At 38.7% G+C, this 14,562-nt stretch overlaps 2 protein-coding genes across 4 annotated transcripts; both read left to right on the top strand.

Moving 5' to 3' along the window:
• The first annotated feature begins 5,984 nt into the window (after positions 1-5,984).
• On the top strand, positions 5,985-11,051 carry LOC113347761 (mediator of RNA polymerase II transcription subunit 15a-like). Of its 3 annotated transcripts, XM_026591431.1 has the most exons (10): positions 5,985-6,341; positions 6,496-6,607; positions 8,132-8,779; positions 8,876-9,038; positions 9,242-9,303; positions 9,497-9,571; positions 9,675-9,921; positions 10,116-10,150; positions 10,346-10,420; positions 10,523-11,051. In XM_026591431.1, exons 1-10 carry the CDS (start codon positions 6,274-6,276, stop codon positions 10,664-10,666), a joined length of 1,629 nt encoding a protein of 542 aa, XP_026447216.1. In that variant the 5' UTR covers positions 5,985-6,273; the 3' UTR covers positions 10,667-11,051. The 3 variants fall into 3 exon arrangements, with proteins under 3 accessions (XP_026447216.1, XP_026447215.1, XP_026447217.1); XM_026591430.1 differs by having other exon boundaries at positions 8,132-9,038; XM_026591432.1 differs by having other exon boundaries at positions 8,132-9,038; positions 10,049-10,150; positions 10,523-11,006.
• A 106-nt stretch (positions 11,052-11,157) lies between these two features.
• On the top strand, positions 11,158-12,299 carry LOC113347762 (chlorophyll a-b binding protein of LHCII type 1-like). Its single transcript, XM_026591433.1, has one exon. The coding sequence runs from the start codon at positions 11,317-11,319 to the stop codon at positions 12,139-12,141; it is 825 nt and encodes a 274-aa protein (XP_026447218.1). The 5' UTR covers positions 11,158-11,316; the 3' UTR covers positions 12,142-12,299.
• The last annotated feature ends 2,263 nt before the right edge of the window (positions 12,300-14,562 follow it).

Below are 14,562 nucleotides of genomic sequence, written 5' to 3'. Positions count from 1 at the left end.
GAAATCTGATGCACATCGATGAAGCGACCGTTGGATGCATCTGTGAATCCAATCTGACGGCTACAAGAGAATGGGCTTTGGGTTTGAGATTTTGCTTGGGAGATAAGTTGGGCTTGGGATAATTCTGAGCCCATTTCTTTTTTAAGAACAATTTCTTCCTTGTTAAGCCCATTGCTAGCCTTTTGGTATTGCGCACAACATTCTTCGCGGCTTCCTTGCGTGATTCCTCTCGGCTTCCACCACTTTTCTGCTCTTTTCGCTCCGCAATTCATCCAAACTTTATTTATTACCTAAAAGTGCAAAATTAATTAATAAAAATATTTATTCTTGAAAACAATGAAAATACAGAATATGGGATAAAATGTAGAATTAATGCACAAAAGATGAGTTAAATGCCAAGAAAAATATATAAAAATATGCACTTTTCAGCACTCATCAGAAGGTTGAGAAAAGGAGGTTGTGGTTCCATGTATTTGATGAAGGTTCAATGAAGTAGCTAACTGGTGTATTGAGTGGGATGTTGATGGGTAGGTTTTGAAGTGATAAAGGTTGTGAATTTGGAATCCAGTTTTGGCTTATCATTGTGTTTTTGCCATCTTCCACCTGTGAGAAAACTAAACCCATCAAAAAAATAGAAGTGTTAGTTAAGTTTTTCCAAAGGGGACTGGCCGATGATTGAGGCTTTGGGAATGGTAATGATTTAGAATTGGTTTTGAAGTATTTTGGAGTGCAGATTGAGGTCCACACTGATTCTTTTGACTGTTGTAACTGCCAGACTCGTTTCATGAGCAATGCTTGGTTATGTTCTTTGTTTTTCCTGATACCAAGGCCTCCCTGTGATAACGGTTTTGTCACTGTTTCCCAACCAATTGGGTGCATATTTCTTGTTTGACTATCGTGGCCCCATAGAAAGTTCCTGGTGATTCTGTCTATCTTATTGTGCGCCGTAGTTGGTAGTTGTTGAGTTTGCATGACATGGTTCACAGTTGGGCTCAACGCTGTTTTTATCAGAACTAGCCTTCCCGCTTGATTGACACACTTGGTTATCCATCCTTTTTCCTTTCTTTCCAACCTGTTTAGAAGTTCAGTAAATAGATTTGAGTAGTTCCTACCATTCTTGAACTGGATGCCTAGGTACATCGGTGGGGTTTTTTTTGTGTTGATGTTGGAACAGAGCTTGAGTTGTTGAACCAAATCCGGATGTAATTTAGGGTGGTGGATGATAGAAGATTTTTCCTTACTAATTGCTTGTCCAGCCGAGTGGAGTACCGTTGGAGGAGTCGTTGTAAGGTTTCACAGGACTTCACATCAGCCGAACATGTGATTAATAAGTCATCTGCGTACATCAGGTGCAGTATTGGTGGTGAATTCCTTGCAATTTTTAGACCTTTCAATGCTCCAGTTTGTTTCTTCTTGTAGCCATTGTATTCTTGATCGTTGTTTCCAGTATAGTTCGTTGCAGTTTACCAGCATCAAATGTGTATGCCTGTAGTCTTTTTCTTTTTGTAGCCAATCTTGCAGTGTTGGTCCTGTTGAGGTTGCACACATATGTTGGGACTGTTTGATGATGTGTTCCATTGTAGTGATCATTGATGGAAGGTATCCAAATGTGGCCTTTCTCCATTTTTGTAAGGCATTGGTTGTATTTCGCATTTTATCCAGCAGGTCGATGGGTGGTGAAGGTGAGAGAGATTGGTTCCAAACTTCCAGCACCACTTCTTTCATTTGGGGGTGAATAAACCATAGGTGTTCCATTTTGAAATTTGTTGTTGGCATTCGTCTGATGAAATTTTCTTGGAGCAGAAGAGGTGCATGATCAGAGGCTATTCTGGGTAGATGTTTGATCGTCATGTTGAGGTGTAAATATTTACAAGCTTGGTTGCTCAGTCCACGGTCCAATCTTTCCATGATAATGTTTTCCCCCATTTGTTTGTTCGTACAAGTATATGTGTCTCCTTGAAAGACTAAATCTATGAGCCCGTTTGTGTCAATCATCTCTTTGAAATCTTTTGCTTGGTTGCTGTGGACAGGACGTCCTCCCATTTTTTCAGATTGGTTGAGAACCTCATTGAAATCTCCCATCAACAGCCATGGAAGGTTATGTTGAGGAATTATTGAGTTGAATTCTTGCCAAAGGTTCCATCTTGCTTGAGGTTGTGGAGGTCCATAAATGCCAGTGAATATCCATGGTTGAGAGTTTGAAAAAGGTTCAACATAGACATGAAAAAAACTTTGATTAGAAAGTAAAACTGTAATGTTAACTGTGGAGTTCCACAAAATCCCTAGCCCTCCTTTATGACCATTACAAGGTACATCAAAACAGTTATCATATCCTAGAGAAGTTTTCAAAAAAGAAATATGATGTGTAGATGATAACGTTTCAGATAAAAACATAATAGAAGGTCTATAATTGCATGTGTACTCACGCATTTTCTGTATTGTCAGGGTGTTGCGGGAACCTTGACAATTCTAGGCCAAGTAATTTATAATGAAGGCGAGTGTTGGCCTTGGCCAACAGCTCGCTGAGGAGTATCACTGGTAATGCCATCAGTCTCCTCTTCAAGAGATAGATGCCAAGCCGATGTGGTTGAGGTGCCCTTGGTAGTTGTACTGGTTGTATGAGGCTCTGTATCTTTTGGATTTTGTTGTTGTTGTTGTATCCCCTCAGTAGGTTGAGAGGTGCGCCCAATATAGATGGAAGATCTTTGTTTTCTTGTCCTTACCATTGGTACTTCATGAGTTGGTTGTGATGTTCTACTCGATCTTGTCCTCAGTTCTGATAAGGATATGAACTTTTGTAGTTTTGATGGAAGTGCAGGAGCTCCAAACGCAGGAGTTGGTGGAATGAGTAGGTGTTTTGGTAAACTTTTCCTCACCCTTCTTTCTTTGCTTGTGTATGTCTTCACAGGTGTACCTACTGTTGGTGCAGGATTTTGAACAGTAGCTTGCACAGCTGGGGATGCAATTGTGGTTTATATCTCTTCCATGTATCTATGGGTCATTTTAACATGAGGGTTACCATTCACAGCTGTGATTTGCAGGTTCACTGTGGCCTCCTTCTTCTGCAAAAAGTTCATCAATAATTGAGAGAAACTGAGCGAAAAATAAGTGGAGAGAGGGAATAATTGGATGGATGCAGGCCTTGGTGCTTGTGGAGTCACTTGTTGCAGTTCTCGGATATGAAATGGTGAAGTTGTAGTGCTTGTAGAACTCATTGGGCCTTTCCCTTTTTCAGCACTCTTGTTGGTTTCTCGATTGAGCTCAGTACTAGCTTCGGTCATCTCTGCGACCGACATATATGCCTGGGTTGTTGTATGTGGTGCTGGCTCAACCGGTTGTTCGGAACTGGTAGGTACAGTTCGGGTTTGCTGGTTCGGGTAAAACGGTCCGTTTCCGTGGGCCCTAGCCATTGAGATTGCAGAGGGAACATTCTTTCGGCTAATAGAATCATTGGTACTTGGTGCAGAGATAGGGATAGTTGATGGTGAAGCTTCTACGTCAGAGACAGTGTCAGACTGTTGAAGTTCCTTGGATTTCGCCGGGATAACAGCAGTAGCACCTTGTTTTTGGGGAACCGGATTCCAGTTGAGTCCTTGCTGAGTCATGGTTGGGGCTAGTCTTATTGGGATCGGTCTCGAAACGGTGGAGGATGGTTGTGGTGTTGAAAATTGTTCTGGTAGCTGGGTTGGTATGTGTAAGAGATTGGGGAGGTGTTCATGACTGGTGGGTAGAGGCTGATGTTTTTGATGGGATATTGGATGAAGAGGATGGCAGCAGATTTTGGGTTTTTGGTTGTGGGTTTTGAGCTTTCATCCTGCTGTTGAGGCGGTGATATGGAAATTTGGGGAACTGAGTATCCATCAGAGCATGGTCTGTGCTAATGAATTTGGTACATTCTCTTGCTATGTGGCCGAGAAAACCACATCGATAACAAATCATGGGTAGATATTCATAAGCCAGCTGGATCCAAGTAGCTTTTTCACAGTTCAGTAGAATACCTGGGGTAAAGGATTTTTGGAAGTCCATTTCTATTTTAGCTCTTGGTGGAGAAGAACTAAGATCAACTTCCAGTACTGTTCCGACGTTCTGTAGTAGTTGTTCAATGGAGAGCTTGTCGATCCAGTACCTTGGGAGATGGAGAATCTGCAGCCAAAAAAAAGCAACTAGAAAACTTTGATCAGGGTTAGCGATGAACTTTTCATGGTCCTCAAACAATACCACTTGTTCAGAAATAATCCAGGGTTTATGTTCTAAAATCTTGTTCTTATCGTTTTCATGGTGCATAACCAGTTTGTAGGCCTCCGTATGAGTAATAGTTTGTAGGTGTTTAATTTGCATGGGGGTCCAGTGATTTTTCAGTTCAATCTTATACGAGAACTTTCCTGACAGGACCTTTACAGCTAAACAATGACGATGGTGGTCTTTCATTAGATTTTGCATCCTTTCAGTGAGTTGGAAAAGGTGAGTATCTTTGTATTTTTTCTTGGATGATGAGGGTTTGCTAAAAGGTATGAGTGATGAGGGGTTTTTTGTCTGATCTGGTAAAGTTTGCTGGTTTTCTTTTTGAAGATTCTCTTGAGTTGGGTGGTTGATGTCTGGTTCTTTTTGGAGAGAGGATGTGGGTGAGAGAAAGGAGGTATAGGTAGACGATGAAGAAGCTGAGAAGGTAATGTTGTTGATGGTACCGATGGGGGATAAAAAAAGGTTGGGCGGTGCTACGGATACATCATGATTGCAGGGTCTTGGAATAGTCGAAAGGTGTGGGGGGTTGTGAAGCTTTTCAGGCGTGGTGGAGTTGGATGTCATGGGGAAAAATGGTTGAGATGGGTTTGCTGGGGCGGAGTTATTGGGTGGTTTACACGGTGACTAGAGTTCCATTGGTTGAGCAGGAATTGATTAAAAAACTGGTAGGAGAAGTGGGTGATAGCAACGAAGTTTCGATTTCTTAGTAAGACCAACAAAATCCCCGTAAATCTAGCCTAGATTTCCTCCTTACGAACATAGCAATTTGACATGAAGGATTCTAACACTCAGTGTAAAGAAAGATTCTCGGGTATTGATATGAGTAAGAACAAGATGATGTAGGTGATATGCGGATTTGTTTAAAAACTCAACTTGTGGTCAAAACTCGGCGGCCCAAGTCAAGGAGAGAAGGTGGCGAACTTTAAAGGAGGGGCTTTTGATAAAGTGATAAGTTATTATGATGTATCCCATATATTTATAACTTGATATTTTATTTATCACAGTGATAAGTTATTATCACTGTGTTCAAGAGTCTAGACCGTCCTTAAAAATCAGAACATTGAAAAAAAAGGGGGGGCTTTTGATAAAGTACCCCAGCTTTTCACATTCCACGAAAAAGGTATGCATGTTTTACGGTAAAATAGGCATACCTTTTACCCCTAAATTGTATCTTTTTGGTGGGGAGGATAAATGATCCGATGATTCTGAAGACGGTGCAACGATCCTGGTCCGGGCTCGACGAACCTGAAAACGTTGTCACAATCCTGAACCGGGCTCGATGAACCTAAAAAATGTGGTAAAATATCGAATTTTCATGAACCACTTGAAATGACGAACCCTTTTTAGGAAACGATGTAACGAACCTGAAAGCTCTCTAAAAATCCTGAATTAGGCTGGACGAACCTCAATATGACAATAAATAAATGATAAATACGTAAAGTAAACTAGTCTTAACTAACACTAATGGAAAAACTTATTATGGGAGCACTTTAACAAATTTTAAAACGTTCGGGGTATTTTTCGTATGGGTACCGAAAAACGGATACTTTATCAAAATTCTCAAAAAAGAAAAGTCCCACAGCTCCCACCACAAGGATAATTTTCCACGGTGTTCTGCAAAGCTCTACTAGAATCTTTGCAGAACAATAAAAGAAAAATTAAAAATAAGGTAGCATACAAGGGAAAAAAGTAAATAAAAAAAATATAAAAAAAAACGGTCCTGCTATTCGGCTCCATAATCCCCACCACCCTATTCTCCTCCCTCCTATCTAACAATTTTTATAACAAAAAAAAGGCATGCGTCCCTGTTATAACAATTTTTTTCATTTGAAATTTTTAGCCATTTTCATCTCCGATTTCGTCGTTTCAGCGAGACTCCTAGGCGCGTTTTTTAGAAGTTGAAATCCCCTTGAGTGATAAATTTCTCTCTCTCCAAAACAAAATTGATTTTGATCGACTGTGATTTCTAGGGTTTTTATTCAACCATTTTGGAAAATTTCCATCCTCGTCTTCTTTTTGAGATCACCTAACATGGGAGCTACAACCGATTGGAGAACACAAGTTCAACCTGATTCTCGACACAGAATTGTCACTAAGATGTAAGTAATTACTGTTGTTTGGTTTTAACTAGGAGAAGTATGATTATTAGGGTAAAATGATCACGCTAAACCTTTTATTTTGTTTGTGTGTAATCCGATTTTGGTATTGATCACTCTTACTTGGATTGAACTTCTTGCGTTTTCATTCTCGTAGATTGGAAACTCTGGAGAGACAATTTTCAATTTCTGGGCCAGAGGGATGGGTAGAGATTAAGAAAATTGCTGTAAGATTTGAGGAAGATATGTTCACTGCTGCCACAAGTCAGGTATATTAGCCTTGTCATTGTATTGCTTTACTAGTTTTCTCAATTTTTCACCTCTGATTCGTCAAAATAAGCACACTTTCCGTTGCGTAGAAGTCCGATTTGTTGCACTTATTCGGTGTTTTGATTATTTAGATTTGACGACTATGATTTGGGGTTACATAAACTATAATCGAGTTAAGGACTGTAGGATGATTTGAAGAACGGCTCAATGATTGAAGCCGTTGTTGTCAGATGCTCTTTTGAGGTGCACTAATAATCAGGTGTTTAGTTTGTTATTAGCGAATTTCATTCACGTGATTGTCAAGCACACGTGTCATTTCATTTCCAATTTGATATCGTAACCTTTTACATAGAACAATCCTGACTTATGGAGTGCACATGCTTGCTGAACTCATCGAGTGTTTAGGAACTGAAGCAATGAAAGCTATCTGTGTTCCTTCTGTTTGCGATACTTGTGCGAGAACCTGAATTGCTTAGAAACACTTGTTTTTAGATCAATGCTTCTCTGGTTCTCAGTTTCATTGGTTCCTTACTCTAAAACATACTTTATTACCCTAAAGGTCTGAGTAGGAGTTGCCAAATTCTAGGGGGTTGCTTGCCAGAGTTTGCCTGATAAGCCAATGTTATGCATACATTCTGCGGGGTACGCCTTTCCCTGTTTTTGTTTAACTTCTTGGAAAGATCTGGCTTCAGATGCTCGATCTAATTGCTTTTAGCTAAATATTACAATCAACTGAACTGTTACCGTTTTGGTATGTTACCGTATTAATTGGTTCCGATGAGTTCAAAGAACACACACACTTATCCGTGTAATTAAGGCCATCTTCACTGCCATTCTGACTTCTGACCAGTAATTTGATTTTTCCATTATAGATATGATCTGACTTTTCGCTATGATGAGATCTCCTTATCTTATCCTTCTCTCTCTCTTTCCAAACCAGAATCTTTAGTTGCCGCTCAGAAAAAAATCATGTCTATGTTGTTAGGAAGCTCCATGGTCTGTTACTCTGTCGATAATGTTAGATCCTGCACAACCTTATTTTAGCTTACATAAATAATTTTGTCCCCTTTTGTGCCATTCTCCTCTGGGTCATACATATTGTTGATTCTGTCACTTTACATTCTGAAAGATATAAAGCGGTATCAGGTTGATAAGTTGTTCTCAAGGAATAGATGATGTACTAAAAGAGCAGTGAATGCCAGAATCATGTAATAAAATCCTTTACTTGGCCTCTATGTAGAAAAATTTCTCTGAAAGGTAAAGATTCGGTGGATCTTGTGTAAATAATCGTTAATGAAATCAGTTTATCATCTATGCATCATATATTAATGCTCAGTAATCTTTTCTTTATACATGCAGCACTCGTAGAATCTAACAAAATCATATATTAATGCTCAGTTATATTTTCTTTATACATGCAGCACTTGTAGAATCTAACAAAATCATATATTAATGCTCAGTAATCTTTTCTTTATACATGCAGCACTCGGAGAATCTAACAAAATTAATTTTGTAAAATTTAGGTGGATTATCTACGAAAAATATCTTTGAAGATGCTGACACTGGAGACAAAATCTCAGACAAATGGAGTTCCTAATTTGTTACCCTTAAATTCTGGTGGTGGTAGCCAAAATCCACAGCAAACTGGTTCTCAAGAACAGCAGTCTCAAAGTTCGCAGCAGTTTTTGTATCAGCAACAACACCTTTTAAAGCAGAAGCAGCAGCAGCAACAGGGAAACAATCTGTCCTCCATTATGCAGTCACACATGCAGCAACAACAACCAAAACCACAACAGCAAAAACCAATACAGTCAACTCAATTGCAGTATACTCAACAGCCTCAATTGCACCAACAAGCTCCTGTTCTGCATCAGCAACAGCATACAGTTTTGCCTTCAAGGCAGCAAATGAATGTCCCAAACTTGCAACCGAATCAGTTAATTGGGCAACAAAACAATGTATCCGATATGCAGCAGCAGAAGCAGCAAGAGTTACTAAACCTACAGAATGATATCGCAAATATGCAACAACATTTACTTGGAAATAATATCCCTCATCAGCAGCAGCTAGGTCAACAAAGTAACATGTCAGGGTTACAGAAGCAGCACCAGCAGCCAATGCATACCATGCATCAGCAAAGGGGAAAGGTGCAGCAACAACAAAACGCACAGGTATCAACAAATATGTTACAAATCCTAGGGCAACGTGCACAATGTCAACCAGCACAGCAACAACTTGTGCCTCAGCTTTTATCTCAAACAATGCAGATGCATCAGCAACTGGAATGGCAGCAACAACCAAATTCATTAGAAAAGGATATGCAACAAAAGGTGGTTCAGACATCTGGTGGCTCGATGCTCAACCATCCAAATCTAGTGGACCAGAAGCAAGTGTTGCATTCACAAATGCCACCTCCAGAGGCCTCATCAAGTATGTCATTTCGTCGAGCAATCCACTTTACATTGCTTTCTTTTGGGTTGTTTCTTCTCTAGGACTTTTGTGGTTTGCTGATTTTAGATACAATAATTTTTCTGTTGCCTTCATTTCCCTCCTTTTCATCTTTCTTTTTTATCACTGTAGAAGAAGGGCAGACTAGTAGTCTAATGGGTTATGATTTGCTGATTTTCTTTTAGCATTACTAGATGCAGCAATAATAGGAAATGTGGTCGACGTGCAGGAGGAAGTTTATCAGAAAGTATGGTTCTAATGACCTCTTTTAGCTTTCATTATGTTTTCTTTTTTTTCTAATATCATTTGCATCTGAGCCGTTTCAAATCTTAGCCATTAGAGCTTGTCTCGGTTGACAAGAGTAGCTGAGTTGTGAAAAACATACCATCTTGGCCAAATTCAACTACATTATTAACCATTTTATTTTGTTATAATTGTAGATTGAGTGCATGAGAGAAAAATACTTACCAGATCTTAATGACATGCACCGGAAGATCTCTAAAATATGCCAACAGGTAAGTATTTGGTTTTCCTTTCTGTTTACAACTTATTTCTCTTTTTTTTTTATTGGATAATCCTGCTTGATAAATATTTGTTACTCCTTTTGTCTTGTGGTAGCATGATTCTCTTCCACACCCGCCAAAATCTGAACAAATTGAGAGGCTCCGAATTTTCAAGAACATTTTGGGCAAGATGATGGGTTTCTTGAATCTTCCAAAAAGTAGTGTGATACCTAGTTTGAAGGATAAGCTGGCTTCGTACGAGGAACAGTTGTTGAATATTATGACCTTGAATCGCGCATGGAAAGCTGGTCCACTGCAGCAGCAAATTCAGCCAACTGGTTGCCATCAACTGCCCTCATCAAGTATGTCATTTTGGTCGAAAAATGCACTTTATATTGCTTTTGTTTGGGTTGTTTCTTCTGTTGAACTTTTCTGTTCTAATGATTTAGATACAATTATTTTATGTTGCCTTCCTTTCCTCTTTTTCAGTTCTTTCTTCTTTTTTCTGGAAGACTGCTAGTCTAATGAGTTGTCATTTCCTGTTTTTCAAAAACAGGAAATGTGGTCGATGTTCAGGAGGAAGTTTATCAGGCAATATACTTCTACTCACCTCTTTTAGCTTTCGTTGTGTTTTCTTTTCTTTCTAATGTCGTTTGCATCAGAGCCGTTTCAAATCTTAGCCATTAGAGCTTTTATCGGTTAACATGATGCTGAGTTGCCAAAAATATACCATTCTGGCGAAATCCAACTACATTGTTAACCATTTAATTTTTCTTCTAATCCTAGATCAAGTCCATGAGAGAAAAATACTTACCGGATCTTATTGACTTTCACCAGAAGATTTCTCGAAAATGCCAACAGGTTAGTGTTGGGTTTGTTTTTCTGTTTACAACTAATTAAAAACCACAGTTCTGTTAACTTACAACTTCTCTGATCTATGTTATTCCTTTTGTCATGCGGTAGCATGATTCCCTTCCACACCCACCAAAGTCTGAACAAATTGAGAGGCTCAAGATTTTCAAGAACATGTTGGACAAGATGGTGGCTTTCTTGAATCTTCCAAAAAGTAGTGCGATTCCTAGTTTGAAGGTAAGCTGGAGGCAGTAGAGAAACACATCTTGAACATCCTGAACTCGAATCGCCCAAGGAAACCTGCTGATTAGTGCGTCATTTGCTCTTTTACTTTGTTTGGTTCTGTAACAGTAACTAATAATACAAACCGGTACATTCTACCTAAAAAAAGTATGTATGATGTTTCAAGAGTCGAGTGCTTGGCTGAGTGTGGCCTATAACCTTATCTTTTCACATGGTCCACAAAAAATCTAAAACAAATGACAAGTGGGGTATTCCCTGGCTGGTGTTAGAACTCTCAGATTTTCATAAGCTTGTATATGAGAGAGTGCCAACTCTTTAGTAATTGAGCAGAGCCATGAACTTTCTTAGCCAATCACAATTTGGATAGAGATATCTTAATAGAAGTTACCGTTTGATTTTCCCTGGCTGGTGTTAATTTTTTTTTATTTTCGTAAGCTTGTGGATGGAAAGGGTGCCTGCTGTTTAACTATTGAGCAGAGCCATGGAAGTTCATTAGCCAATTACAATGTGGATACAGATATCCTAAGATAAGTAACCGTATGAATTCTACTTGTATTTATACAAACCAAAATCAACAGCTTCAAAACACAAACTCATTTAACATATATTCATCTCATTTCACTTCTTCTCTATCTTGTTAGTTCCAATACATCCATTAATTAATGGCTGCTTCAACAATGGCTCTCTCTTCTCCTTCTCTTGCTGGAAAGGCAGTGAAGCTAACTCCATCCATTCCAGAAGGTGAAGGAAGAATTACCATGCTCTTCCAGAAAAAGACAGTGGCGCCAAAAGCAGCTAAATCATCTAAACCGGCAGTTTCATCTAACAGCCCATGGTATGGTCCTGACAGAGTTAAGTACTTGGGTCCCTTTTCAGGCGAGGCTCCATCGTATCTCAATGGTGAATTCCCTGGTGATTATGGTTGGGACACTGCAGGGCTTTCTGCAGATCCAGAAACTTTCGCCAAAAACCGTGAACTTGAAGTGATTCATTGCAGATGGGCTATGCTCGGAGCTCTAGGATGCATCTTCCCTGAATTGCTCTCACGTAACGGCGTTAAATTCGGTGAAGCCGTTTGGTTCAAAGCCGGTGCTCAAATTTTCAGTGAGGGGGGATTGGACTACTTGGGTAACTCGAGCTTAGTACATGCTCAAAGCATCTTGGCTATTTGGGCTACACAAGTTATCCTGATGGGTGCAGTTGAGGGTTACCGTGTTGCCGGTGGACCTCTAGGTGAGATTGTGGACCCATTGTACCCCGGTGGAAGTTTCGACCCTCTTGGACTTGCCGATGACCCAGAAGCTTTTGCTGAGTTGAAAGTGAAAGAGATTAAGAACGGAAGATTGGCGATGTTTTCCATGTTCGGGTACTTCGTTCAAGCAATTGTGACCGGTAAAGGACCTCTAGAGAACTTGGCTGACCATCTTGCTGATCCTGTTAGCAACAATGCCTGGGCTTTTGCCACAAATTTTGCCCCCGGAAACTGAGTATAAGGCTCATGTTGGTCCATTCGTGACCTGGTAATAATTCTATCAGGTTTTTGGTTATGTCCTAGTGATGTAAATAGATCTACTTGAGACACGTTTAAATTATGCGATTCTTTCTGTAATTTGATTTCATTTTTAACCGGTGAACTTAATTTTTACGCTCTTTGGTATTTGAAAATTTACTGCATTCAGATTCGAACCAGAATTTATTGCGCAACACTGTGAGGAGTTGCTAAAATATTTGGATACCAAATTGCATTCTTTTATTTCATTGTGTTAGTAAAAATGTTATAGCTGCCATGCCACTAACAGGTTCATCCGTCCACAACTGTACTACTGCTATAGTCTTACAGCATCTCGAATGTTTGAGGTTAAGGTCATCTTACATGGAGGTCTTAGTCATTGCTAAAAGACAAAAAAAAAATCAAAAAAGAAAAATTTCATCTATAACTCATCTCCAATCTCAAGGATTTTATCTAACAAATTTTATTTAAATTTAGGTACAAATGATCATGTGGACTTAAGATCCAAGGTCATAGAAAAAGTCTGATTTAGACTTTCTCCTTTACCCCTGACTAGCCATGTCGTCCTTTTTCGTGACATTCACCTTTGCATTGGAGGTAAAACTTTTGTGGAAATCTCTTAAATTGAAGTTGGCATGCAATATAAGACTTTGATCCTTTGCATTTGAGATGCTCTTATGCAACATTGTTTGTTTTGACTAGAGTTATTAGTGAAATAGTGAATTTGAACTTCCGTTAGAAGAGAAGCAAACTCCTGCGCAATACTATTTTGCTATTATTAAGGTGTTTTTATACCGGAAACAAATTAGAAGCAAAAACATTTACTTTCCTTTAAAGTATTATTTTTGTAGGGAGTTCCGATTCCAATACGCAGGTTGTCAAGAGTTTTTGTTGAAATTATATACTCAAACTAATGTCTAGTTTTTTTAGTTCTAGAAGTGAAAAATCTACTAAGCAGCATCAAAACATGCTATAAATAAATGAATAAATAAATAACATGCTAGCAAATGTGTTATGTTCTTCTCCTTGTTAGTTGGTTTAGAGACCTGCTCAAACTATTTAGTCTGTTAATTTTATTAATATTAGGCTTATTAATATGCACATGTCAAACTTTATAATTTTCCACTTTAACACCCACTATGAATATAGCAAAGTGGCAAACGTATGTGTCAAATGTCAAATATACCACTTAGACATATGCGATAGAATGTCGAGCGAGCGATAAAAAGTCAATCGCTCGATGGTCAGCCTATCGTTCGACGGTCTGAACGCCAGCGATAGTCTTGCTATCACTCATTGATCTGATCATAGATATCTAGTTCCTCACCCAACGGCTACAAATTCCCCCTCTATAAACATACAATTTTGAAATCATTTCAACTCACTCCAGAATTTCTAAATCTCTTTAAAATATCTCATATCTCAATATTCTTCTAATCTAAAACAAGATAAACTAATCACACCTTCTCTACACTTCTTAATTTCTTGTGATATATATTTTCAATCTCAAGATAAAAGAGGTAAAGGTAAAAAGAACAAAGTTTGGGGTACAAAATTCAATATCACTGAAGATGAATGTTTTTGTTGTAATTATGTTTATTTTATCCAAGATTGTAACAATGGTGCAGAGAAATATGGTAACACCATGTGGAATAACATAATTTTGAGATATCAAGAGAAAACCGTGAACATCAATAATCCTGATATTATAGACTGGGTTGGCACAACGCTTCATTAATTTCAATAAGGAAGTATCCTCATATGTTGCTCCAATAATGCAATCCAAGAAAGTTCGGGAGAGTGGTTTTGTGGATGTTGATGTGAGAAGACAGTGCGTACATATTTTGGCGGCAAGCATGGAAAAAATTTCCAATTTGAAAGTAGTTTTCATATTTTGAAGGTGTTGAATAAATATGATTCAGACTTATTAGTAGCTGATCAACAAGTACCTAAAAGGTCACCGTACAATTCTTCTCAACACCATTTTCACCAGGTCCATCAAATGCTTTACCAGATATCCCAAGAAATCCAAATGTCAACATAGCTATCAATAATGATGATGCTAAAAAAAAAAACTTCCATCAAGAAACAAAGCAAGACTGACTAGAAAATTAACTCAAGAAGGGGGAAACTCCGACGGTCTTAATATGGCAGAGTTTATGGAACATCAGAAGACAGTCGAAAAGAAAAGAGCAGTTGACAAGAAATTTTAAAAACAGGGACACCAAAAAAAGTTGGCTTTCTCAAGAAAATTTTGTAAAATGATTATGACCATCATAACATTCTTCAAGCGGACGCTTCAATTATGAATGCCCAACAAAAACATGTGTGGCAACTCGAATTTGACAAGTTACGAGCACAGATAGTTGGATTTAACAACTCAGCTGGTGATGATGAG

The sequence above is a fragment of the Papaver somniferum genome, chromosome 2, assembly GCF_003573695.1.
Source record: "Papaver somniferum cultivar HN1 chromosome 2, ASM357369v1, whole genome shotgun sequence".
Taxonomy (NCBI): domain Eukaryota; kingdom Viridiplantae; phylum Streptophyta; class Magnoliopsida; order Ranunculales; family Papaveraceae; genus Papaver; species Papaver somniferum.
Note: the sequence above shows the minus strand (reverse complement) of the source record. Positions and strands in the feature narration are given on the sequence as shown.